At 58.4% G+C, this 26,728-nt stretch overlaps 1 protein-coding gene across 1 annotated transcript in view; it reads right to left on the bottom strand.

The window, feature by feature from the left end:
* Window positions 1-26,728, bottom strand: part of BSN (bassoon presynaptic cytomatrix protein) — a 94,780-nt gene that overhangs the window by 7,739 nt on the left and 60,313 nt on the right. The window contains exons 3-7 of the mRNA XM_042978959.1: window positions 20,250-21,134; window positions 12,583-13,029; window positions 5,535-12,182; window positions 1,161-3,237; window positions 82-872 (exon numbers count right to left, since the gene is read on the bottom strand). Coding sequence (XP_042834893.1) covers window positions 82-872; window positions 1,161-3,237; window positions 5,535-12,182; window positions 12,583-13,029; window positions 20,250-21,134 — 10,848 coding nt within the window. The remainder of the gene's footprint in view (window positions 1-81; window positions 873-1,160; window positions 3,238-5,534; window positions 12,183-12,582; window positions 13,030-20,249; window positions 21,135-26,728) is intronic.

The following is a 26,728-nucleotide window of genomic DNA, read 5'->3' as shown; positions in this document are numbered from 1 at the left end:
CAGCCTGGAACCAAGGGCACGTCCAAGCTGCGGCCGCAGTATACACCCTGGGTAGGATCCATGCACTGGAGCCCTACTTACCGGTCCTGCTGGCTGGGAGCCTGTGACTGTTGGGGGGCCTGGCTGAGCCTTCCCTGCTGGCTGGCTGGCAGCAGAGGCTGGGCCCCGGGTAGCTGGCTGGCCCTGTTGCTGCAGCCGAGCCTGCGCTGGGGCCTGCTGAGGGGGCTGTAGCTGCTGCTGCTGCTGCTGCTGCTGCTGCGTCTGTGGCTGGCGTGATGCTGTTGCCGAGGGTGTCTGCCTTGATGGTGGCGGCTGTGATTGCTGTGGCCCAGGAGCTGCCTGCCGACCTTGTGACTGCAGCTGGGGTTCTGGCTTTGGCTGTGGTGCAGTGGGCCCCGAGTGGGCCTGCCGGGAGCCCTTCTTGCTGTCAGAGGCATGATGGTATGCTGACAGAGCACGGGATGGCTGTGAATATTCAGCGGAGCTGGGGTACCCAGGCTGACCCTTCTTCTGCATGGCCGGGGCAGGGCTGGGCTGAGGGTGAGGCCGGGCCTCATGGCGACCCAGGTCCCGAGTGTGTGGTTTGGCAGCACGCCGGCCCGGCTCCTCACCAGTGTGGCGGCCTGAGTGCCGCCCGTGGTCACTGTGGTGCCGGTGTTCCTTGGCTGAGGTGTGGCGGCTCGGGCCACCCTCATCATGTGGCCACAGGCCCTCCTCGGGGGGCTCATCGTAGTCGTGGTAGCTGTGCCTGGCAGGGCCTCGCTTCTGGGAGGAGGAGGAGACTGCATGGCCCCCGTGGTGCCTGAACCGGTCAGAGCGGGCATCCCGGGGCTTATCAAACCAGTCTGTCTCCTCCTGGCCCAGGTGATACGCTTCAGAGACCAAAAACAGAACACCATCAACCCCTGGGCTGGCCGCAGGGGGAGGCCCAGCTGAAGCCATGCAAGGAAACCAGAGAGTGGGCACCACAGCCACAAGCAATTAACACTAGGCCCCCAGCCCGTCCCCCCCACAACCAGGGCCAGGGCGCAGGTGGAGCAGCCCACTGGATGAGGCGCCAAGCCAGGCCCCCCTGGGACATCTCAGGGCCCAGGGCCCCATGGGCGGGCAGGCCCCCCGGGTGCTGAGCGGCTGCAGAAATCACCCCTGGCTGCCATTACCTTCGCTGTCGGAAACTACGCAGTGGGAGTCATCCAGGATGTAGCCCTCCTCACGCTTATATGTGTGGGCCCGAGGCCCATCCTTGACGTGCTCCTGGACGTCAGGCATGGAGTGGCTGGAGCAGAACTGTGGGCAGGTGTCCCCAGGAGGGAGGGTGCCGCCGGCAGGGCGGGGCCGCCCCAAGGGGCTGACGGGGCTCTCCTCTTCAGAGGCCTGGCTCCGCATGGGGGGCCGGGACCGGCCATGGGCCATGCTCAGGGACGAGGGCTTGGGGCCCGCTTTTTGGAGTCTCTCCATGGCTTCCCGTTCCCGTTCATATCCCCTGCCCCGGCTGCTGAAGTCATGGCCAGACAGTTTCTCCCCACTATATGCAGATGCCACCCGGGACCGGCCACTCCCTCCATACATGCGGTCATCTTCCTCCACTGGGTCCCGGCTGGACACCCCATAGTACCTCTGCTGCTCATACACATTCTTCTTGAGCCCATAGGTGATTTCGTCCTGGAACTTCCTGCCCCGAGAGGCTAGGCTGCTGCTGACTGCAGGGGAGGGGTAGGAGGCCAGGTCAGACTCCACATCCTTGGCCTCTTCGATAGGTGAGAATTTGGAGATCTTTTGCTCCATGCCCTGCTTCCGGTGCTTGCTACGTTTGGAGGAGATAGCAGCTGGTGCCAGGCTCTTGGAGGGATGCTTAGGCCCCATGGGACCTGGACCATACTTCTCTGCTCGAGTTCCATGTCTGTAGTCGCTGTCACTGTAGTAGTGGGCACTGGCTGGTCGGCCATTGCTCTCCAGATTCCGGTGATGGCCACTCTTCCCACGGGGGTCATAAGAGTCCTCTTCAGATTCCTCCTCCCCTCTGGTGTAGCAGCAGGGCAATGCAGTCCCCTCAAGGATGCTGGGTTCTCCCGGCTCTTTCCCTGGACGCCCGCTGCTGCTTGGCCCCAGGGGCTCTAGTCGCTGGCTATCAGGGGTAGTGGAGATACTATCCTTGGTCAGCTCACTGATGTCATCAATCATCACATAGTTCCGAGGGACATTCTGCTCCAGGCTGGTGTAGTGGGAGTCAGAGGGGTAGGTGGAGGCTGAGCTCAGGCTCACGCCACTACGGTCCCCGGCCCGGGGCAGCTCAGCAGCCTTGCCTTGATCATAGCTGCTGCTTACTGCTGGGCCACTATAGCTGGTTTCAGGTGGGGCTGAAGACATGGCCACAACTGGGCTGGCAATCACCTCATAGTTAGTGGGCACCTTCTGTTCCAAGTCGGCTAGTGACGTCTGGCGTGGCTTCTGGTGGGGGGCACGGCTGTCAGCTGGGACTGGGAAAAGAGTGCTCTGTGTGGTTGGCATGGGTGTTTGGGCTGTATAATGGCCTGTGGGACGGAAAGCCTGCTGGCTTGGCAGGCTAGGCTCAGCTGGGTAACTGGTGCCAGGAGGAAAGGCAGGTGCTGGGTATGTGCCGGGGCCAGGGTAGGTGGGTGGTTGATGGGCTGGGAATCCGTTCTGAGTTGGCCCACCACTGCCTGCAGTGTACTGTGGGGCTGGAGGTGGGAATCGGGGCTGTTGGAAGGCAGTAGGGCCAGAGGGGGTGGCAGGAGCAGCGGCAGTGACAGGGAAGTCAGCATACTGGCCGGCAGGAGTGGCACAGCCCTGGAGCCGCAGCTGGTTGAGCTCGCTGTCTGATAAGTAGTCACGATGCTCACCGAGACCACGCAAGGGCGGGTAGTCACGGCCACCCCGGTCTTTGGCCAAAGACTCTTTACGCTGTGTGATACCCAGCTCCAGGTACTTGAGCTTGGCGTCGATCTCCTTCTCCTCCTCATCCAGCTCCGCTTGCTTCTTGCGCAGCTTGGTGGACTCATGCTCCACCAGCCGCAGGTCCCGGTCCAGCTCCCGGAGCAGGCTGGCCTTGGTGGCAGGGACAGCGGTGGGCCCCGCCAGCCCATGCTGCAGCAGGCTGGCTGCATACAGCTGTGGGGGGGCCTGGCCAGCCAGGGGCAGGTGAGCCTCCTCTGGAGGGGGGCTGGGCAGTGTCCGCTTCACCTTGCGGACCAGGCCGTTGGGTGGCAGCGCCGACACCTGAGACAGAGGGAAGGGCGGGCAGCACTGAGACCCAAGGTGTGGGTGACTTGGTGGGGCAAAGGTAGAAGAGCCCTGGCCTGGGTTGGGGCAGAGGCTGGGCTCCATATAGTTGGTGCTCTGATTCACCAGGCAGTCTTGAGGACTGCCTCCCCGCCCGCCGCCCCCCCCCACCCCCGGTGGACATCATCACCGGCCTGTGACCGTTTTACAGGCCTTCTCTCTCCCAGCACTCCAGGCAGCAGGGGAGGGGTGGAGCAGATGCCCCTCTGTGCTGGTCTCTAGGACTAGCCTGCCTCTGAGAACTTCTAGCATACAGCGGCCCTGAGGACCCCGCCCATGTCCAGTGGGCTTGCCACCCTCTCTCTCCCACTGAGTGTCCTGAGGTGAGGACAGTACAGTCTGGCTCTGGTTTCAGGTCTAGAAGCTGGTGGGGACCAGGGCAATAGAGGGCCATGGACAGGAATGGAGTGGTCCCTGGGTGCCCACCAAGATCCCCAGAGGATCATGAGAAGGGGCACAGGCTGACTGTCAGTTACTGCAGGCTCTGGGTCTTTTCCTGCCCCGTCCTACAGCTGTTTTAAGTGACATGCAGCTCAGCCGCCTGGTCCACCCTCTTCTCCCAGCTGCCCTATACCACCCTCTGCCAAACTCTCTGGACTGTGCTCTTGGCCTGGCCCCCAGCTCCCTCCACATCCCTGTTAGCCCACCACTCTCTGAGACTACCAGCTACCCTGCAGGGCCTCTCCAACCTGTCTCTGGCTGTGTTGCTTCCTGGTCCAGACTCCCTAACCCTGCCCTCTCTGTAGTTCTCCTCACCTGCCGTTCACATTACCTGAAGGTCCACATCACTGGATGGTGATGGTCTACCAGTCTGCCTGGTAGACCAAGGTCTACCTTGGGTCCTTTGTCTCTAGTTCCTAGCCTTCCCAGAGTGCCCTGGGACTCTGGGCTTTTATGGACCACCCAAATCCCCAAAATACACTAGGCCCGGACATTGGGCTTCTTGCGTTTTACCTTGCCAAGAAACTACATAAAAACCTCCCACCCACACTCACCATCTGTCACAAAGAAAATGATAGTGTGTCCCAGAGCCTCAGAACAATGGGTGGGCCTTTAACAATACATTTTGCTTTTTCAACTCCTCATTCTATTGTTCATCTTTTGTTATTCTGGCTGCACACCTTGAGGGCTCATCACGGCATGGCACCACACTGCCGGCCCATGGAACTTCTGTGTCCACCCTGGCCTGGAGCCAGGACGGCCTGCCTCTCTGGCCTGCACTCCCTGCCAGCCTAGACTCCTAATCCCACCCCCACGCTCTCTGGACTGCACACCCCAGGGCTCTCCATTACCCAAGCTCATCACCTCCACCACCCCACCTTGAGGCCTCACCCTCTCCTCTCTGCATCACGCCCAGAAAACATACCTGGTTCCTACCCCTTTCCCCAGGGCCACTGTGCAGTCTTTCCCTTCAGCCTATCTACCCACATTCTGCCCAGGAAGCTTTCTAAAATACCCATCTTGCCTGTCTCACCTGCCCCAAACCTCCAGAAGCTCCAAGGGCCTACAAGAAAAGCCCGTGCTCTTTAGCCTGGCACTCAAAATCCTTGGCAGAAGGCCCCTGCAACTCCTATCTTCCCCTGCATGGCAGCCTCACCCAGTCCCAGGATATCATTGGCAACTAAAGCCACAGGCAAGGGCACATTGATGTTCCAGGGTTCCCTGCCTAGGGGAGCAGACAGGGAGCAGATTTACTAAGGGCCAGATAGTGACAGGGGACAAGATGAGACCGAGAGATGCTGCAGCCCATTGGGATGGACCTTGAATGCTAGGCCAAGGGGCTTGGACTTCCTGTGGGGCCATGGAAGCCAGGCCAGGGATGGGGAGTAGGGAGCAGCCCAGCCAGGTCTATGTTACTGATTTTCTAAGGACACATCCACAGTAGAGGTTTGGAATGGGAGAGGCCCAGACTGGGGGGGGACACGGTAGGGACTGGACCAGATATGGGCTGTGAAGAGGCAGTGCTGAGGAGAGGCTGAAGTTTCTAGCAGTGTCTGGATGGGTGGCTGTGGGGGCCAGTGTGTGAGTCTGTATTTGCCCAGATGTCCTTGCCAGGCTGCTGGCTTCACCAGGTGTGCATCAAGGAAGATCCAGTCCTCATCCTCAACTCCTTCCTCTGGGCCTCTGGAGCTGGAGGTGACTCCACCCCCACCCCAGGAGAAACCCCTCCCTGTGGGGCCCCCAGGCTAGACAGAGACCCCTGTCCCACCCTGGACCAGCCCCTGTGCCCATACCTGGCTACCCAGTCCCCCCTGGTGCTGGTAGAGGGAGAACCTCTCTTTGGTAGACTCCTCGGCGGTGGGGCTGAGGGGCTTAGGGTCAGACAAGGACCGCTGCAGGGTCTTCATGGGGCGAGGCAGCGTCTGCTGGCGGAGAGCGCTGTCAGCCGTGAAGTGCTTCTGGGGACTCACGTGAGCCTTGTTCAGCCTCTCACTGGAAGCAAAGGAGGTGTCCAGGAGCCGGTGTGGGGACAGGGGTGAGACCGGTGAGTAGAGGACCTGGGGGGACTTGGGAGGCTGGCGGCTCACGAGCTGTGACAGGGACTCCGGGGGCAGCTGGGCCTGGTATCCAATCTCCAGGGGATCTGGCTTCTTTTTTTCGAATCTGCCGAGGGGCCCTGGGGTGACGATCTGGATGCCAGGCAGGTAGGGGCTGATGGCAGTTGGCCCTACAAGCTGCGGCCCAACCACACCCTGGGCCTGCCCCTCGGGCTCCGTCTGGCAGGCCAGGCTCTCCCCGCGTCCAGTCTTCTCTGGCGCCGAGATGTACCTGATGATCTCCACCTTGGGGTCGGTAGCGGCTGTGATGTGGATGGCTGGAGAGACTCTGGGCAGCTGGTCAGGCTCCGTCTGCACAGAGCAGTCACTGATGGTCTGGATGCCCACGCTGCTCGTGGCCCTCGCAGCAGCGGTTGCAGGGGACGATGAGGCGGCAGCATCATGCTTGCTGTCGGAGCCGGAATCCGAGTGGCGGGAAAGCCGGGACCGGCGGCGGCGCACCGGCTGCTCCCACTCGGCACTGTCCTCGTCATCAGTCTGCACGCTGCAGTCCGCACTCCGCCGCACCCGGCGCCGCCGGCTCAGGAGGTAGCGGCCCTCCCCATCCTCCTCGTCTGTCTGCACGCTGCTGTCTGCAATCCTCCTGACCGCGCAGGGCTCGGGCCCCGACTCTGGCTCGCAGGCGTCCCGCAGGCGAGGCATAGAGTGCCGCTTCTTGAGGCCGCTGCGGCCTGCCTCCCACGGCTCCTCTGTCTGCAGTGACATGTCCGAGGCAGAGCTGGGGAGGCCCCGATGCAGCCCGGGCTCCCGAGGCTGCCCAGGCCCCTCCGGCCCTGCCACGGCGATGAAGGCTGTGTGGGTCAGGGGTGGCCAGTACTGGCCATTCTGAGCCAGCTCCGTGGCAGCTGGGGGAGGCCCTCGGCCAGGTGCCTCGCAGGCCACGGGGAAGGGGGTCTTCTGCCGCTGCTTCTGTTCCTCTAGCTGCTGCTGCAGCTGCTGCTGCAGCTGCTGGATCTGCTCCAGCTGCAGACGCTGCTGTGCCAGCTGCTCCCTCTGCAGGGCGAACTGGGCCTGCCGTTCCTCCTGTTGCTGCTGCAGCACATGGTGCTTAATGGTCTGCAGCTCCTGCAGCTCCCGCTGCACCAGGAGCTGCTCTTCCTCACGGTGCCGCTGCAGCTCCACCCGCTCCCGCTCCAGCTCCTCCTGCAGCCGCAGTTGCCGCAGCTTCTCCAACTCCACCCGCTCCCTCTCCAGCTGCAGCAGCTGCTCCTGCTGTTTCCGCTGTCGCTCCTCCTGCGCAGCTTCCTCCTTCTCCAGCCCTGGCCGGCTGAGGGCCCCGCTGCCGCCCCCGGGAGCAGCATCTACCTGCGGCTTCTGGCTGGCCAGAGGGGCTGGGGCTGGGGGTGGGGCTGCTACAGCCTCTTTGGCGGCAGCAGGGGTGGCTGTGGAAAGAGGCTCTTCCCGAACTGCCCCTGTTGGCAGCTCTGGCCTTGGTGGGCCCCCAGCCCCTGGGGCCTTAGCAGCAGCAGGTTTCCCCAGGTACACAGGACCCTCAGCAGGTGGAATGCTGGAAGCAGCGGGGAATCTACTTGGTGCAGGATATCGGTACAGCCCTGTGGGCCCAAGAGGTATCCGGGGGGCAATCACGGGCATGCGTGTCAGGCTGGTGAGCGGCACAGCTGTGACCCCACCCGACACGTAAGGCCTGTACATGCCACGGCGCACCATGGGCCGCAGTACTGAGGCGGGCTGGGTGGTTATGGGCAGTGTTGCAGCAATTGGAGTGTTGATAGTCGAGTAGATCATGCCGTCAGCTGCACGCACAGTGGCTGTGGATGGCAGCAGCTGTCTGACTGCTGTTCCCTGGCCTACCGTAGGCCTGTACTGGGCCAGGTTCCCAGGACTTGGGTGGCCCTCTGGGAAGGTGGGGTTCCCAAGGAGGCCAGGTCTGAGGGGAGCCAGACCCTGGGGAGCGCTGAGCCCAGGCCCGGGCTGGGGCTGATACTGCATGAGGTCAGGGCCACCACCACCACTGCCATGCCGCCCTCCATACTGGTCCATGGAGTTGAGGGCAGCACACATGCGGCTGATCTCACGGGCAGTGGTGGCACTGTACTGGGCCAGACTGGCCTCCTGGAAGCCAGCTGCATCTCCCCGTGGGCCATACCTGTGGTCTGAGTAGATGTTTGACACTGAACTGTAGCGCCTCATGGGAAGCGGGTGAGTCAAAACGTCTGTGGGATGACGCAGGTCTGTGTACGAGCCATACTGCAAGCCCTGCCCAAGGTAGCGTCCATCCACAAAGCCCAGGCTGTAGGAATGCTTCAGCGAGCTGAGATCCACAGCTGAGTCTCGTCCAGGGCCCTGGAAGAGCTGCCCAATCCTGTGGGCATGGTAGTTGAGGCTAGCCTCTGCCAAATTGGTGTCAGACATGGAGGAGTATAGCCTGCCATGGAGGCCCTGTGGGTAGGGCCTCTGCTCCTCGTGGGGCCCAGGCCCCACTACCCCCTGTGCCCGGTAGGTGGGGGGTTCAGGAGGCTCAGGGTCCCGGGGACTGTAGAAGGGGCCGCTGCTCTGGCCAGGTAGGGCAACGTCTGACACACTCTTCTCAGGAGCGCTGGGGGTGGGGTGGAAGGTGCCTGTGCAGCTACTGCCAAAGGGGAACTTGTAGACCATGTCACAGCATGCCATCTGGCTCTCAGGCCTCATCCCAGTGAGGTCCAGGGCACCTGCAGGTTCCTCTGGGAGCAGTGTGGTCACAGTGCCTGCTGTGCCCTCTCCCATCTGCACCACCACTGTGTGTGGCTTCCTGGCACCTGGAGCAGCATGTGACCGCAGCTCTGCAGGGGCAGCCCGGTGGGGTTCGGCACCAGGCTCTGCCACTGGGCCCGATTTGAGGCCAACACTCTGGGCACTGCCCATCTGAGTGATTAAAACGTCCCTTCTGGCCAGAGGTGCTACCTGGTTGGGCAGGTTATACCTGGCAAACTTGGCCTCCCTAGGTCTTCCACGGGGCCCGCCTCGGTATGGGGCTGTCTGGACGGCCTGCTCTACCTGCTTGACCTGGGCCAGGCACACAGGGCTACCCGCACCCTGGCCAAAGTCAAGCCGGCTCTGGAAGGGGTCTCCATAGACCACAGGCTGCTTTTGCTGAGCCATGAGCACAGATGAGGCCATGGTGATGCTCACGGTGGTGGCGGTGCTGAGGAAGGCATGGGTCTGCTCCTGGGCATTGAGGTTGATGACCAAAGGCTGCACAGCAGTCGACTGCCGTCCTGGGATTGGATCCAGGGCAAGGCCGTACTTCCTCGCTTCCACGGCAAGAGAGGTCAGGTCCATGCCCTGGTCAGTAAGGATGATAGGAGTAGGCTTGACAGCTGTGCGAAGGTCTACCACGGCACTGCCTGGAGGCCTAGGGCCTGGCTCCACCCTAGACGTTCCAGGGACAGAGGAGATCCGGCACAGGGAGATGTTCTCAGCAGGGAGGGCGCCCCAGCCATAGACTGCCAAGGGCCCATCCGCGCCAGCACTGGGTGCCCGCGGGAAGCCAGGTGGCCCAGGTGGCTCTGGGGGCAGCTGGGACATACTCGGAGGTGTTGTCTGGCTATAGCTGTGGGTGGTGGGCTGGGTGTCAGTGGGCGAACACACTGGGGAGGTGGAGGCACTGGCATGTACCATCCTGGTCTGGCTGGAGGCATCTGATGCCAGAGTGATGACCATGAAAGGGGCCTCCTGAGAGGGCTGCTGCCACACCAGGCGAGGTGTGCTGGGCCGGTGTGGCGTTTGTGTGCCCTGAGCCACCATGGGTGTTGGGGTCAGGGCACCAGGGCTCCGAGGCATGTCCGAGGCAGGGGTCGGGCTTGGCGTCTGTGTAGAGAACTCGGCTGTGGCCCTTGGGCCCAGCTTGCCAGGGGAGAATGTGGGACTCTCTGAAGGAGAAGATGGAGAGAGAGGTGGGCTGGAGCCTGCGAAGTAGGAATACCCCCGGGAGGCCTTGTGGGGGCCGCTCTCGCCATCACTCACACTCAGGGGCTTGTCTCTGGCAGCCCGTCCACTGGCAGTAGCGCCACTGAGGGCCTGGGGTATCTCCTCAGTTTGGGACCCGTAGTTCGCAGTGGCTGGGGTCTGTCCATAGCTGTGGCCTACAGCAGACGGTGAAGGGCTGCGCTCAGAGCCTGCTGGGGAGGTTGGAGTCATATAACCTCGTGACAGGCTGGCTGGACAAGGAGCCACAGCTGTGGTGGCTGGGGTGCCAGGGCCCTGGGAAAAGGATATGCCTACCTCCTTGGAGGCAGAGCTGGGGGAGGCAGGAGAGCTGTGAAGCTTGAGGGGGTCCTGAGGCTCCTTTGCAAAATGCTGAGTAACACGGACATCAGGAATGACTCGGCCACCACTGCTATCTGAGGAGGTGGAGGTGGAGAAGGACACAGGGGCAGCCAGCTGGGTGGGACTGGTACCAGGGGTGAGTGGGCCGCCATTTTGCTTCATTGGGTCCATGTACGCACTGTCGGCATTCAGAAACTGCTTCTCCTTTTTCTTGTCCTCTGCAAAGGCCAAGTCCCGGGAGGAGGCCTGCCGCATGCGGGCAATGCTCTGTGATGTCTGAAGGATCTCCTCATACACGGCTGTCCCCAGGCTGGCCGGTGTGCCCTCAGGGGCAGGCTGTGCAGCCCTGCCATAGTCCTGGTCGGGGGTGTCCTGGTACTCAAAGGCACCCTGGCTCCGGGTACCAGTGGGCTGAGAGGGGCCACCTGCCACCTGGCCCTGTTGCCGCTGGAGCAGCTCGGCCTTGCGCATCATCTCCTCATAGGCCTCCTCTGCGCTCTTGAGCGGCCGGCTGGAGCTGGGAGTGGTGGAGCTGCCTGAGGGCGTCTCAGTTGGCGAGTAGAGGGACATGAAGGTGGGCAGGTTGTACTCACTGCCTGACTTGTAGAGCCGGGTGGGGCCGCCATCCAGGGCTTCAGCCTCTGAGTCAAGGGAAGGGGAGGGCGAGTACTCGGAGCAGGAGGAGCGATGGAGCTCCTCCATCTCAGCTGCCTGCCTCAGCTCCTCAGTCGGGGAGGCATCCTCGATGGGGGACAGGTTGCTCGGGGGGGTCTTGGAGCGTTCGCGCCGCCGCTGGGCCCGCAGTTCTTCCTTGTCTCGCCGTGTCTTGCGGGCCGTGCTGCGGATACGCTGCTGTTCCACCTCCCGCATCTTCTCCTGCTCCCGTAGCAGCTCCTCCTCCTCCCGCAGCTCCTCCTCCTCCGAGGAGTCCTCGATGGTGGGCAGCAGGGGCCCATGTGAGCGGTGCCGAGCCTTGCGCTGCTGCTTTGCTTCTTCTAGTCGCTGCCGGCGGCTGGGGCTGCTATCGCTGTCCTCCTCCAGGGAGGACAGGGAGGTGGGAGAGGTGCCCGAAGTGTAGCTGGGTGTGGAGGCAGGCAGTGTGGAGGAGTGCTCCCCACGGGAGCGGTCCTCTGGCGAGCCTGTCAGGCTCTCCATTTCCAGCTCCGGCTCCCGCTCCAGGCTGGGGTCGGGACCTTGGCCCAGGTCCAGCTCATGGCCATAGCTGCCCGTGCTATTAAGCTCAATGGTCTTGAAGCGGCGGAGCCCCCCCTGTAGGGCCCCAGTGCCATCGCTGGCCTCGGCTGGGCCTCCCTCAGAGAGCAGCTCCTCATAGCCTGTGGTGGCGTTATGCGGCAGACGTCTCTTGGGCAGCACCGCTGGGTCTTGGCTGGGCTCAGGCCGGGGCCTGGGGCCACCCTTCTGGGTGCCATGTTTGGCCAGGCCATGCCCAGAGGAGGCAACGTCATCCTCTTCCAGGTTGTCTTCTTCGGCGCTCATCTCCAGTATCTGTCGTCGCATGAACTCCTCGTCGGTCAGTTCTGCTGCCCGGGCTGGGGGCTGGGGTGGGAGAGGGGACAGGCCACCCTCACTGCTGTCCTCCACGTAGTCGTGCCTCAACTGGCTGCCAAAGTCATCTGATGACTCGGCTGTGTCCTGCTGCTCCCTCTGGCGCCCCCACTCCAGAGAGTCTTCCTCCTCCTCCAAGATATCCTCCAGTTCCTCATCGGAGTCATAGGCCTCAGGCATGATGGACAAGGAGTGGGGCCTCCGTTTCTGCTCCTCACCACTGCTCCTGGGTGGCTTGCTCTGCTCGCCCCTGGGGGCTGGGCCCTGGGCCTCCAGCGAAGGCCGCAGGCTGCTCCCCACCTTGTGGAGCTCGGAGGGGCTGGGCGGGCGAGGCCCTGTCACCCCTGCGCTGTCCAGCTGCTCTACCTCCTGCTGTACAACGCCTGTGATCTCGCTCTGGGAGCTGGAGATGCCGTCGGACGAATAGCCTGTGTCACTGAGGCTCTGTGGGCTCCGAGACAGGTCCTGAGAATAAGGCTTGCCTGCCAGCTCCTGCAGCAGGGTGAGAAGCAGACACTGACTCCCCATGGCAGACAGCTCACTGGAGAAGCCCATCCCTCTCTGTCAATCCCAGGGCCCTGAGGAAGGGGTCCTCCACCTCCCAGGGGAGGGCCCACCACCTTCCATTTCTCTGGCCTTAAAAACCCCAAGCAGCCCTAGATTCTCAAAGAGAAGCTTTATTAGATCTAATGGTAGCAAAATCCACCCAAGCATTCAACCAAGTGCCAGACATAGGACCAGCCTATAACTCATAGGCTCCAGGCCCACTAGGGTCTCATCCAGGCATCCCTTACCACCTCTGTGGCCCCAAGGGACCTGCTCCAGGAACCAAGCCCTTCTCTAGACCATCCCACCTGAGAGCTAAGGTCCCTGGGAAGCGAATGGGACTGACCTCTGCCTCCCCACCCTTGGGGGCTTCTGGAACAGCCTTGACGACAGGCGTGGCAGGTTCAGTCCTCCGGGTCCCCGTCTTTGCTTTAGGAGTCCCAGGGGGCAGGGTAGTCTCTGGAGGTGGTTTCGGCCCAGGCTCGGCTTTAGCTGGGATTCCTGTCTTCTTTTCCTGGGCACTGCTCAGGGTCCTGCTAGGTTCAGAAGCCTTGAGGGGCTTGGCCTGGGGGCTGGCCTTGGTGGGCAGGGGACTGGCCTTGGCAGGCAGGGGGCCCGATGGCTGGCCCAGCCCCTGTGGCCCTTTCTGCTTCAGAGGGGCTGCTCCAGCTGCACGGAGAGGGGCCCCCGAGGGGGGCTGCTGTGAGGTGGGCAGCGGCAGGGGCGTCGGCTCTCCCAGGCTGCCCTCTAGTAGCCGCTTAGTTTGGCAGTTCAGACAGAGCCACTCGGTTTTCTGTAAGGAAATGGGAGGGGAGGGGGTTGATGAAAATCACAAAGACACTGAAGTACTCAAAGAGTATTTCTATGACTATTTCTGTAACTGTAAGCAGGACAAAGTTTTCTAAAGCATGACCCCAACGGCACAAGGAGAAAATGACTAATAGATTTGTTGCCCTCAAATGACAGACTTCCCCATCCTTCAGAGTTCAAATGATAAACCAAAAAGAAGGATCTCTTCTTTACCCTGTAGAGAGCTTTTTCACCTGGCAAGAAAAGGAGGAGACCTGCAGGGGAGGGGAGGCTACAGGTAGCACATGAGTCTGGAGAAGAGGGGGAATTGGTGTGGAGTCCATCAGTCCAGAGCCCATGCAAACCAGGAGTAGCCTCAGACAGGGAGCGCCTCCTAGGTGCCCAGCTCCTCCCTGGCCTCCTAGCCCTCAGGCCTCAGACACCATCCTCCCCACACTCTTCCCAAGTAAGGGCTGCGCTGGGAGGCCACAGGCTCCTGGGGCCAGGGGAGGCATCTGAAAGAAGCCCTGCTGGGAGGATGGGGCCAAGCAGTCCCCTCTGCTTATACCCCCCAGCCCAAGTCACCTTGTCCAAGGCCAGCAAAGACCCTCAGGTGGAAGCCTCCTCCTGCCCCCAGGGCTCTGGACTGTTCCGATGGGGACTGTGTGTGCCGGCACTTAGACCAAGGGTCCTGCTTCCTCCAGATCTGGGTGGGGAACAAACACTCAACCGTCAGTCCACTACTCTCAGGGTAATCCCCTCTGTCAGGTTCAGTGCTGGGGACTGGAGACACAGCCATGATTAAGACAGACACAGGGGCTGGCATGTAGCCTTCCTGGAGACCACAGCCCCAAACTGGTCATCCAAGTATGACGTGGATATCAGTGGCAAAGTTCCTAGAACACCAGAAACCAAGTCTACTTCCCCAGCTCCAGCTGTCTGCACAGGAGTGAGGTCTGAACATCCCAGGCCCTGCATGGGTGATTCCTGCAGCAGGTCAGAGGCTGACAGGGGCGTGTCTCCCAGGAACTTCCTCCAGAGTCAGGGCTCTTCCTTGGCAAGACTGGAAGCCCCACCCTGGCCTACAGAGTGAGGCGGAAAAGAGGATAACCACACACTTATGTCTGCTCTCACCCTGGAGGAGGGGGAAGAGCCTTGGTACTCTGACCTTCCTGCTGCTAGTCCTCTCAGGTGCCCAGACACTCAGACTCCCACTAGCAGCTTGGCCACTAGGATGGGCCATTAGGAGAACCACAAAACCCAGAAGCACAGGATCACAGAGCCAGAAGACAGGGCAAGGAGGTAGCCTGTGGCCCTCGCCAGCCTAAAGTGGGCTGGCAGCCTCAGCGCCCTTACTTCACACACTGCCCTGTGCCCATGTCAGACCCTAGCACATGTGGCAGATCCTTGGATCTGTACTCCCACTGTACCCCCAGAGTGCCTGCCCTCAGCCTGGTATCCTCAGGCCACCATGGCAGATGCCATATCAATGATTCTGCCCTGGTTTCCTGCCCGCAGGGCTACATACCACATCTCTGCCCTGGGCGCCAGCAGAGGCCAGACCAGGCAGGTGGCAGGCCCTTGGTGTGTGTTAAGGATAGGCCCGATCCACAGGCTTGTTACTCAGAGCCTTGAGATTGCTGAGACTGGAGCTCTGACTCTGCCCTGAGGCCCAATCCTACACACAGCCCCTAAGCAGAGGGGCCCAGCTATGGAGGGTGACCCTTCGGAGGTCCTACATCTACTCACCCTGTTCCCTGGCCCTAGCACCACGACTAACTCCCTTTGACCTTATCTGGTCCTCTATGCATTCCTGACACAAACCCCTATGAAGCAATGGGTGCTGGCTACTTGTTGGGTCTTGGGCTCACTTGGCTTAGTCACTCCTAGAGGTGCCTGGGGAGAATGCTAGGCAGGCTGAGCTCAAGCCCTGAGATGGGGCACGGAAGAGCACAGATGCTCAGCCTGAGCCCAGAGCCTACAATGCCTCTAACATCACCTAGAGACACAGTGGAAATCCCCCCACCTCAAAGAGGACTATGACATGACAAAAAGACCCTGGAGACATAAGAGGGGTGTAGGCAGAGGCCAAGAGAGTTCTGGAAATGAGAAAAGCCCTCCAGGATCAGCATGATAGGGTTAGGATCTGGGCCCAGACCGGGGGCTGGCCTATGGCAACACTGTTCTGGCTCCACTTTGGGGCCCTGCACACAGCCATTCCAGCTTAGGCCTCTCGAGGTCAGATCACCTGCCCTGGCTCACCTTAGGGGCTTGGCAAACCTCTGATCCCTGCCTCTGGCCTGCAGACCCCACCCCAGAAGCAACAGTCCCAGTGAAGCAAGGGCACCTTGGAAAGATGCTCTGGATGGAGGAGGCAGACCTAATGCCAAGTGTTCAAAGCCAGCCTGTGTGGCAGCCTGCTTACCTGAGCCCAGAGGCCCAGCCCTCAGCAGAGCATGTCACCTGTGGTCACATGCTCCACAGGGTTTTGTTCCTTCCCACGCTTATTCATAGAGACAGCCAGGCTGCAGAACGGGCTGCCCAGTTGGGCCTCTTGCTCCTGGCTCTGCTATAACAGGCGGCCAGGGAGGGAGGGAAGGCAGGCAGGGGGAGGCATGTGAGGTAAGGGCTAAAAATAAACACTGGACCTGGCTGCTGGAGGCCCTTTGCCAGCTCTCTGGGAGCGGGGAGAAGGGTGCGGGGCACTGGGGCCTGTTCGGGTGGAGTCTGAGGAGACTTGGCACAGACCTAAGTTTCTGGAGAATGGGGATGGGGTAGGAGGCTGGCCATGAGGAGGTTCTATGCCTGAGGGCTGGAGCACAGGTCCTGATTTCTTTATTCACTCAGTTCTTTTTTTTTTTTTAATTTTTTAAAAAATTTCTTCTTAAGAGAGGGAGACAGAGCACGAGCAGGAGAGGGGCAGAGAAAGAGAGGGAGTCACAGAATCTGAAGCAATCTCCAGGCTCTGAGCTGTCAGCACAGAGTCTGATGCAGGGTTCAAACCCACCAACCATGAGATCATGATCTAAGCTGGCTTAACTGACTGAGCCACCCAGGAGCCCTTTTATTCACTCAGTTCTCATCTCTGCCCCCTGACAGCATGCCCTCCCTCACCCCGCCCCCTGCTCATTCATTCCATTTTTCCCCTTGTTCTTTCATTCACTCATTCATGTTTATTCCCTCATTCATTCATTTACCTGTACACCCTTTCTTGTACTCTCCCAACCCCGCCCCCAGCCAGCCCCAGGGAGCTGCTACTTTCTCTTCCCCTTTGCCTGACCCCTTGGCAAGTGGGCAGGGGATGGTCTGGGACTTAGGAATGGACAGTGGGACACTTGATGACCACTTCTGCCTTGCCTCCCTCTGTCCAGTTCCTTTCTGGGGGCAGCTAGGAATGCCCCAGGGTAAGCACCACCTAATGGTGGGAGATGGGGTCAAGGTGAAGAAGGGGAAGTGAGTTGGTGGAGTACTCCACGGGTGGATGAGCCCTGCTGCCTTCCAGGATCACTGGCTACTGTGCCTCAAGGGCCAAGGTTGCCCAGTGAGGCTGCAATGCATGTTGGGCATCCTTCTTGCACTGCCTGCCATTGTCTGAATGACCCTGCAGAACACAATCTCTGTGTATGTGGAGCTGGCCTGTGTCAGTCTGATCACGTGACACCAGCCTGACCAACAGCCCATGGCCAGCTGCTGGGCCCAACATACCCCCAGCCTCACTGCAAGACCAGGGGCAGTAGATGAGAAATTCAGAGAAAGGATGCCTGGACATAAAGGGCCCAATGGGCATGGCCAGACCCTGGACTATAGGCATGGCTGTCACTGGTGCTGCCGTTCTCCTGATGCTATGACCCTGCCCCATCCTGTCTCTGGACATCCTTAAGCTTCTCCTTTTTGGGCCTCTGCCTCCAATAAGAGGAATCCTCTCTGATATCCCCAACATATTTCTTTCTGGCTGGGCTGTGCTCTCCTCACACTCCAGTACCAAATGTGTCCATTCCCCATGGGGCATCCTTCATGAGACCAGGGTCTTAACACTGGCCACAGGATTGATTCATACTCAGATAGTTGGGGGCCAGAGGAGACTCTTTCTTCCCTGCATAGAGACTCCCTGTTAGGACATGCTAGTTCCAATCTGGCTGTGTGTTGGACCTTGCATAAGTATCTGAAGTATGGCATCTCAACTAGTTCTCCCAGAAACCTAAGAGGGAGTGCTATCACCCCCATTCCACACGGAGGAGACAGGGCTTCCTGAGACCACTATTGCCAGAGGCAGCTGCTGGCCTCTCACTTGGTGCCCCCGATGCAACCCCTTCCCCAAATAAGCCCAGCCCAGCCCCGCATATCACAGGTGCCGGGCCCTTTCCCCAGGGAGGCCCAACTTCTCAAGGATATGGCTGGTATTTTGGCAATTCTAATAAGATCAGAAACTGGTGGTGTTACTGTAACATTTCCAATTCCACTAATTTCTTCACAAACTCTATTTTGAACTGAAAGCCAATTAAAAATGAAGCCAGAGGGTACTATTATCCTTCAAAAGATAAATAGGTAAAAAAAATTTGGAATCAACAACTCTTAATTATGAAATGACTCACTAAATAGCACTACGGTTATTTTTTCAGAGGGAATTTCAAAGCAAAAAGGGATCTAGTTTTACTGCTTCCTTCATTGTATGCTCTGGACTCCCTGTCTAGGAAGAAGGTAAAAGGTTTTATAGCTCCAAGATGTTGAGGAAAATCCCCAACCTAACAGCCCAGACAGTTGACTCTCATCTTGGGTGGAGTCACAGCAGGTCTAATAGGCCTGTGGGGAGGTGGCAGTGGGACTGCCCTGGTCCATCCCTCCCTCAAGCCCCTGGCCTACATGCAGACAGGGTCCCTCTGGCTCACATTGTACACAGAGACACACAGTCATCCTGAGCCTGGCGGGCTGGCCTCAGTTAGCAAGGTGTGGGAGAGACAGTAGGTCTCTCACACAAAGTAGGTCATAGGGAAGCACACAATTGCTCCAAATGTCAAGTAGCCATTTGCTGAGGTGAGATCAAAGACGGTCCATGGCCTGGTTACAGTGAAGAAAAGCAACGGTGGTACCAGGAACCACAGGAGGGGGGCATCATGGCTGTCTACTCACACATTCCCCAGGACCCCTCTGGGGACAGCTGCATTAATAAGTAGGGCCATAAGGAGAAAGGAGTTGGAGAAGCTGGGCTACCCTCTGACTGCTATTAGGAGCAAGAGGCCCCGGGGTGGGGAGGAGCTAAACACCCAGAAGTTTGCTGTCAGACCCATTGGAACCCATCAGATCCTGTGGTGACAAGGGTGGTTCTGGCCAAGGAAGTGGCAGTGGGGCAGGACATGGAGACAGCAGGACATGGAGGAGGTAGGGCATGGGGGCAATGTTGGCTATCAAGAAGTTGGCCAAGGAAGTGGCAGTGGGGCAGGACATGGAGACAGCAGGACATGGAGGGGGTAGGGCAGGGGGCAATGTTGGCTATCAAGAAGCAGAAGCTCTGGAACCCAGGAAGGTGACAACCAAATGGCTAAGGAGAGGCTTGGATCAGAATCCAGATGCTCATCCAAGAGTCAGCATGTGACTGACACATGTTAGGGCAGAATCAGCACTTCCTCTGGCCTGGCCCAGGGGCTGCTGGAAGGAGTTGTCAGGAACATTTACACTCTTGAACTGAGACAGTTTTCCCCTTCTCTCTGTGCATGTCTTGCTGAGTGAGGAAATGTGGGCCAGGAGGTCTCTCAGGGACAAGGGTCCCCCAGGCTGCACCAGCTCAGTAGTCCAACAGGGCTCACAGTCCCTCAGGATCAGGGTGCCCCACTCAACTGACAGCCAGTGTGTGCCTGGTAGTCTCTGGACTGGAGCTCCTCTGGCTCTCTGGTGGCCCCTTGGTGGCCCCTCCCCACCTTAGTCAGCCAGGCCAACTGTCCTCCAGTGAGCCCTTGGATCTAAGGAGATAGGTGGCAGTATGGGGCCTCGAGGGCCACATGGGCATCATGTGAGGAGGTCACTTTTCTTGCTTAGAGCTGCCTCTTTCTGCATGTTGGAAAATATGGCCTGTGACAGCCAAAGCAGTCTTCTTTACCACAGTGGGCTGCTCCAGTGGAGGCCTGACTCAAAGCAAATCAGAACAAGGTGCCAGAGACTCCCTGCCCCACCACTGACCGTGCATGGCTCTGCCTAGAATCCCCAAGGACTCAGGTGGCTGCCTGTGTCCAGGAGGAAGGGCTTTGGCTTGATCATCTCCTGATGTGACATAGCTGGGGGTGTATCTGTCCGTCAAGATGAGCCAATCATTCATCTTGACCCTAAGGGCATTTGAGGGAATAGGACACACCAGCTATGCCCAAGGCAGCCAAGGTAGGGTTCACATGGATGGCCCTGTGGGCAGGGCAGAGTGAGTAAGGGGAGGAGCAGAAGCAGCCTCCAGGCCCAGGCTCATCCAACTCTGCCCAGGTACCTCTGTATCTTCTGAGCCTGCCAGGTGGGCTCCAAGCTTTGAGAGAACACTGGGCCTCCTATTCTTTTCTATCCAGCTCTGCACAGCGCCCAGAACCCTTCCCTGGAGCAAGGATGCAGAGAGATAGGCCCTAACCCCAGAACTCTCTCAAACCTCCCTAGGGGTAAAAAGAACATCCCTGAGCATCCCCACATGCAGCCCCAGGAAGAACCAGGCCCAGCCAAAGGAAAATATGTGGCCCAAAGACTAGCTCTGACAAGTAGATGTCAATACCCATGACCTCAGAAGAGGGGATGGAGGGAGGATACCACCTGGCTGGAGCCTGGGGCAATGGGGCACAGCCCTGTGCCTAACAGCCCTTCAACCCCCTGTGTGGGTCATAGACGGAGGGCAGGGTGGGACCTCAGCTTCCTCCCACCTGAGCAGGGGAGGTTGGCATCTTCCATCGAGGCCATGCCCAGGATAGCTGGGAATGAGGAGGCCAGTTCAGGGTGCTCTGAGCCTAGCTACCTCTAGGACTGGCCTCAGGGCACCGGTTAGCCAGTCAGAGGCAGCGGGCACCATTACCCCATCTGCTGTGCCAGTTAGTTTTCTGAGGAGAACAACAAGCCTGGGGCAGGGATAGAAAAGGGAGTACAGCCCCTCTGTACCTGTGTAGGGGCCCCACAAGTGCTGAAGACCTGGCTCTCTGTAGCCGTTTCTGGCTCCCATGCCTCCCAGGCCCCCCATTACTCCAGGTCTTGGTCCAGCTCTCTTACCTCTACCAGGTGGGGCGTTGGGTTGAAGCCACACAGGTTGCACACCTGGAGCTTGCAGGTGGTGCAGGTGTTATAGTTGGCTGGGCCCTTGCTGCCCACGTTGAGCTCAGCTTGGCACAGTGGGCAAGTGGCCCTTTCCTTCGGCGCGGTCTTTGGCTTGGCAGTAGCCTTGGTCGCTGCCTGGTGTTCCACTCTGCCATGTTTTGGACTGGTTGTTCCCCCAGTTCTTGCCAGGGCTCCAGGCCCCGATCCAGGACCTGGTCTGGCTCCAGGCTCAGTTTTGGCTCCAGGTGCTGGCCCAGGCCCAGGTCCTGAGCCTGGGGGTCTTGGGCCAGCCTCCTTGCTGGCATCACTGAAGACAATCTTAGGTGGCCCTTTGCTGGGAACCACTTGGCCCTGGGGCTCAGCCTCGGGCTGCACAGACATGAGGGTACTCGCCTGGGTCAGCAGTGATGCTCCAAGGCCAAAGAGCTTCCCAGTGAGGCCCTCCTGGGTCTGCTCAGCAGCACCAGGCCCAGAGGGCACTGTGGTGGCACTTTTGGCCAGGGCCTCTCCTGCAGGTGGCCTGGGATCCGCTGTGGAAGGCTTGATGGGGAGAGGAGGCTGAGGAGACGCCCTCCCCACCTCTGGAGGGGCAGCTGCTTGGGCAGACCCCGGCACTGAGGTGGCCCTGGCTGTCTCAGCCTGGCGGAGGCCTGGCTGTGGTGCCCCTGGGCCCTGCGATCTCTCTTGCTCCGGCTTCCCCAGGGGCTGTTTGGCTGGGGACTGGGCAGGAGATAGGGCCGGGGAGTGCAGTTGCTGCTGGCTCTTGGAGCGAGGCGCAGTGGTCATGTCCATCCCCAGAGCCCTCTGCATCTGGCAGTTCAGACAGAGCCACTCCTTCACCTGAGGAGGAAGTATCATGGTCATCGGGGTGGTCGGGACTGACAGTGCCCATAGCTCAGGTCGCTGCAGGCCCCCCAGTAGCCAGGGCCAGCTCCAAGCATAGGCAGGAGCAGCAAGCACCACTCAGGTGTTTCTGGGCTGCCAGGAGGCAAAGCCGAAGGGGCTGATGGCACCTGCCCTGACCTCTGGGAGCTGCCAGCTGCCTGGAGCAGAACAGGGGGAGTCACACACACTCCCCACCCCCAAACCACCAATCTGTTGCCTGCCAGACCCTCCTGCTCAAGAGTCTTCCCCACCACCCACTGGCTGTACCTCTGATCTGTGTACATTATTCCATCTCCATGCCCTGCCTCACCAATGACCCCAAAAGCCTCCAATTGGTCACTCTCTTTCCCCTGCTGCCTGTTTTGGGCCATTTCCACACAGCAGCCAGAGTGATCTTTTAAACCAGGAAGAAAAGGATGGCCTTAGTACAGTGCCTGGTATGCAATAGATATTCAATTAAAAACTTGCAGAATGAATAAATAAGTGAAAAGTAACAGGAGGGAGAGGGAGGCATAGAAAAGAAAAGAAACCAGGGCACCTGGGTGACTCAGTCAGTTAAATGTCCAACTTCAGCTCAGGCCATGATCTCATAGCTCATGAGTTTGAGCCCCACGTCAGGCTCTGCACTGACAGCTCAGAGCCTGGAACCTACTTCGGATTCTGTGTCTCCCTCTCTCTCTGCCCCTCCCCGGCTCATGCTTGGTCCCTCTCTCTCTCTCTCTCTCTCTCTCTCTCTCTCTCTCTCTCTCTCTTTCAGAAATAAACGTTTTGGTTTTTTTTTTTTAATTTCCTCCCTGTCCTGGAGGAGCTGAGAATCTAGCTGAGGACACAAGATATACATGAACAATCTTGAGAGCAAAATAATGCAATGTAAGTGATGATGTAAGTAGAATGAAAAAGTTTTTTTCCTTAAGCAAGACACATTTTTTAAGAAAATGGGATAATCTGTGCCTCCAAAACAAAAAATCGTGTGCTGCTATTTATGTGATGGACACGTAGTTTCTCTCTGCATCAACCCCTTCCCTGAATAAAGTGAGTGCATGACTCAGGTTGGGCCAATCACTGGTTTCAGCAAGGGGCGCAGGGACAGGTATGTGACCTTGCAAACAGGGCTGATCAGAGCCCTTGGTAAATGAACAATAGAAGAAAGAGGGGCTTTTTTCCTTTGGGATTACTCATAGAGAAAAGTAGCCTTAGAGTGGCCAGCAGCCCTCTCTCCCCACATGCAGCGAGATGCTAAGGATAACATCAATAGACAGTCAGAAGCAGACCAAGGTAAGGAGACAGGAGCAGATCTGATGAGTTCATTTAATTCCCTGGATTCAGCTATACCTTAAGTCTGCCCTTGGACTTCCAGGTGCATGAGCCAATAATATTTTTCTCTCAAAAAATCTACATACAAACCAGAGCCTATCAATTACAGGCTCAAATCCCTTAGTGGATTCCCATCATGTGTGCCATGGGAACTCACCAGGGCCCATAAGATCCCACAATCTACTCCAGCGCATTCCTCTCTCTGGCCTCCTTCCTTGCCATCCCCCCTTAGTGGTCTTACCCCAGAGATTCTGGGCCTCCTGTTCTGCCAAGTAGTCCCCTAAGCTCACTTCTGTAACCAGGGCCTCGGCCCTCACAATTTTCTCTGCCCCTAGACCAGCTAGCTATATAGGCCTCAGATCTCCCCATCAGGGCCCTCTCTGGCCACACAATCTAACATACGCCTCCCCCACCAGGCACTCTGTATCGAATCACCCACTTCATCTTCTTCACAGTGCTTATTCTTTCCCGAAGTATCTACCAATTTGTTTCCTTGGGTGTCTCCTTTCTCCCCACCTAGCTTGTGAGTTCTGGTTGAGGTGTTCTCAGGACTGTGCACAGTGTGTAGTACAGAACAGGGCTCATTCCAGAGAGACTTCTTGTGGGATTAATCCCAACAACCTATTAACAGGGGGCAGGGGCACAGTTCCCACAAAGCAAAAGCCATGAGACTGGAGATTTGGTGCCCCAGTGAAGAGGCTCCTCCTCTCCAACCAGAGCTGAGGCTGCAGGCCAAGGCTGCTCCATCTATGCTTGTAGCCAGAGCCTTTGAAAGCACCATGGTGGCCCAGTCACCAGGGAAAGGTCCAATCCAGTTCCTGAGGCAAAAAGCCCTTTCTGTCCACCCTTAGGAGTACCTCCAGTCCTGCTCTCTTCCTTGAGGCCACAGGGCTGTGCAGCTGCTGCTTTAGCTGACTTGCCAGCTGGAGAGCTTGGGTTTGGCTGTCTTGCCTAGCAGGCCAAAAGCAGCATCCAAGGAGTGGGGAACACCGCACTTTGGTGAGCACCCCCTTGTGCCCAGGACCACACAGGGCATGTTCACAGTTCACATTGTCATTTAGTTTTCACAGTAGAGAAAATCAAGGTCTGATATAACTTAACCACATACTCTTGTGGTTACCCAGCCAGGAAGTGGTGTTGTGGGTGAGACCAGCCCTGCCAGCCCAGCCCGGTTCCTGAGCTATGGCCTGGAGTCTGGTGCCTTCTGCATTCCTGCCTCTTCCAAAGGCCACTCAACCTCATGCAGGTCAAGTCATGGGTTTAGAAGTCCCCTCTGCAAAACACTGGCAGAGCCCTCAAAGGCCAAGCCCAGTTCCAGAAACCCTAAGAACAGTGATGCCACAGCACTGGGGTGTGAAGCCATCCCCCCGAGATGGGAAGTGTCAACTCACCCTACGTATTTTTGAAGACGCAAGGCAGCTTTGTCTACTTTTGGACAGAGAGACCCTCAGAGGAAACAATTTGGGTCTCTGGGACTCAGTCCAAAGACACTTTAGAAAGTTACTCTTGGGTGGGGAGGGCTCACTTCCCATCAAAATGGGAGCTCCAAGGGGCAGGCTATTTCTGCTCACCCTCAGATGGACCCCCGGAGGGGATTAGCCTTCTGAGGGGAGCCCCAGGCCCTGGCCCAGGGCAGCTGTCACAGACCCACTTCCTGGGGTGGGTGCCCAGTGCACACCCCAGGCTCCATTTCCACTGTGCGCTTGCACAGGTATAGCATGCCCTGAGGTGGGACTTGTGACAAGAGGAGTCTGGAATGTAAAACTCCTTATCCTGGGACTTCAGAGTGACCCTCCTTCAGGTTCTGGACAGGGTTGAATAAGGGCATGTGCTAAAACTCCTGCACTCACCACCAGAACCTTCCCTTACCCAGCCTCCGTCACCCAGGCTGTCACAGGCATTCACCTAAAATAGAACCTCTCCAAGAAACAGCTAAAACGCCCCTCAGTGACTCATCGCCCAGATGGGCACAGCTATTTCTATCCAGCCTCTTCTAGATGGCAAGGAGCCTTGACCACGCCCTCTCCCAGCCCCACCCAGACTCAGGCCCAGGCAGAAAGGCCTCCCAGGGAGGACACTGGGAGGGGAGCACTCTGAGCCCAGCAAGACTTCCCTCTGCCTCCCCCACTGATCATCAGGAGCTTGATCGGAGGGGTTCAGCCTTAGCCTCTTCCTCCCTCCTCCAAGGTCCTCATCCCTGTGTTAGGGGGATGGATGCTGTCTATTGGACAGGGAGATAGATGGCCATGCACCCCAGCTCACTTGCCCACCTAGGCTGGGCATACATGGCCAGGCCTGTGGCAGACTCGTCAGCCCTGGGACCAGAGCAGTGAGAGCCTTCCTCATCTAACTGTATTCGGTGTCTGTGGCTTCTTGGCAGCCTCCAATCCAGCTGCCCACCAGAATCACAATGAATGGCCTTCTACTAGTGTGACGGGAAACCTGTCCTAGAGTCATGCTGTCCAGTACCTCCATGAGCCTGACCTGGCACATGGCCAGGAGATGAGCAGGCTATCCGCCACAGAACTCACATCCCAAGAACCAGAGGTGAGCTAAGGGGACTGCCCAGGGCTGCACTGATGTGGATGGCTCTGTCAGACACTAGCTTTTGTCAGGCTGACCCTTCTTGCCAGCAAGGAAACCCATCCTGTCATCTCAGAGGCGGGACACCTGTGCATCCCAGCCCAGTGGGGCCCGAGCAGCAGTAGGAATGGGGAGGCTCAGTGTGGTGTGCAGGCCAAGAGCTGCTTTGGAAGTGGGGGAAGCAGAAGCTACAGGAAAGTGGCTTCCCTCAGGGAGCTGCTTCCTGCCCTGCCAGGAGCCTGCTGGGGATTCAGAAAAGCAGGGCCTTATGGGTTCTGGCTCCGAAGGGACTTTCATCCCAAGAAGAGCCTTTCTCAGCTGCTCCCTTACTTGAACTTACTTGCCCCGAGCTTCTGCTTTCTGTTCTTCCACAGGCCCTCTGCCTTCACGTGTCTTCCTGACCAGCTGAATCTATGGTCTGTCACGCAGTCACTCTGCTAAATGTCTGTGCTCTCTTAATCTATGTCTGCTTCAGAACTGGATCCAGCCAGATACCTTTTTTCCCCCGGGCCTACACCCAAACAGATAAATGGGCACCAGGTGGATGGGCTCCACTGTAAATTAACTTGCGTCTAACTTCTCCTGGACCCCCATATCTGCCCGGTTAACTAATTCACTCCATCTCCCCAGGAGGCTTTTGTCCACAATGGCTTGTTCAATTTCTCGTGTCCCTCTCCCTGCCTGTCCCCCTCCCTTGCTTTCTGGCTCAAACCGCTGCCCTGCTTCCAATGTCGTCAAGAGGAGCCACACAATAGGCTTCCTCCTCCACACTGAGGATCTAGACCTGCCTCTTTGGGGGCTCCGCTCTTTCAACCACACTCCACCCCCCACATTCCTGTGCAGCCCTTGCCTCTCAGAACTCCAGTGCCATTGTCTCTTGCTTTTCGGAGCCCTCCTCTGTCTGCGCACCTTTCCTGTGCACACCACTGTCTTGTGTTCTCTCCTTTCCTGCTCGGTCAGGCCTCTCAAGACTTGGCCACATAGACGGCCCTCAAAAAACGCTGTGCTGAGTAAAAGAGCAAAAAAGAGCACATTCTGTGCAATTCCATTCATACGGGGCTCTAGAATAGGCAAAACTTGTTTATGGTGGATAAAAACCAGAACAACTGTTGTGTCTGGAGGAAGGGTGGGGATGGACAGGAATGGGGCCTGAAGGGACTTTCTAGGGTGATGAGGACGTCTACCTTGATAGAGGGGTTTGGCTGACACAGCTGCATGCTTTTGTCAAAGCTCACTGAATGGTACACTTGGGCTCTAAACATTACAATACATGTACATTTTACCTAACCCCATCCCCCCATACTAAACTCAAGTTAATGATATGCTTACTGAAGTGTTTAGTGGGAAGTATACTGATGTCAATATGCCTGTGAATTTCAAAGTTCTCTGGCCCTGACTTGTCTGCTGCATGCCAGGGTCTTAGATTTGTCAGCCTACTGAACCCCACTTAGATGCTCACAGGCACCTCCAACCTGACGTGGCCCAAATGGAAAAATTCTCCATCTCTATCCCCTAACCCCCATGTGCAACACATTTCCAAAGTCTGTCTGTCTAGCTTCTGAAATCCACCAGGAGTCTTTCAAGGTTCTTCACTCCCACCACCCCAGCCCCAGCCTGCTCTGGGGATCCAGCCCCACCGGTGGCATGGGCTC

Source organism: Panthera tigris, chromosome A2, assembly GCF_018350195.1.
Source record: "Panthera tigris isolate Pti1 chromosome A2, P.tigris_Pti1_mat1.1, whole genome shotgun sequence".
NCBI lineage: Eukaryota > Metazoa > Chordata > Mammalia > Carnivora > Felidae > Panthera > Panthera tigris.
This window is presented reverse-complemented; position numbering and strand designations above follow the sequence as displayed.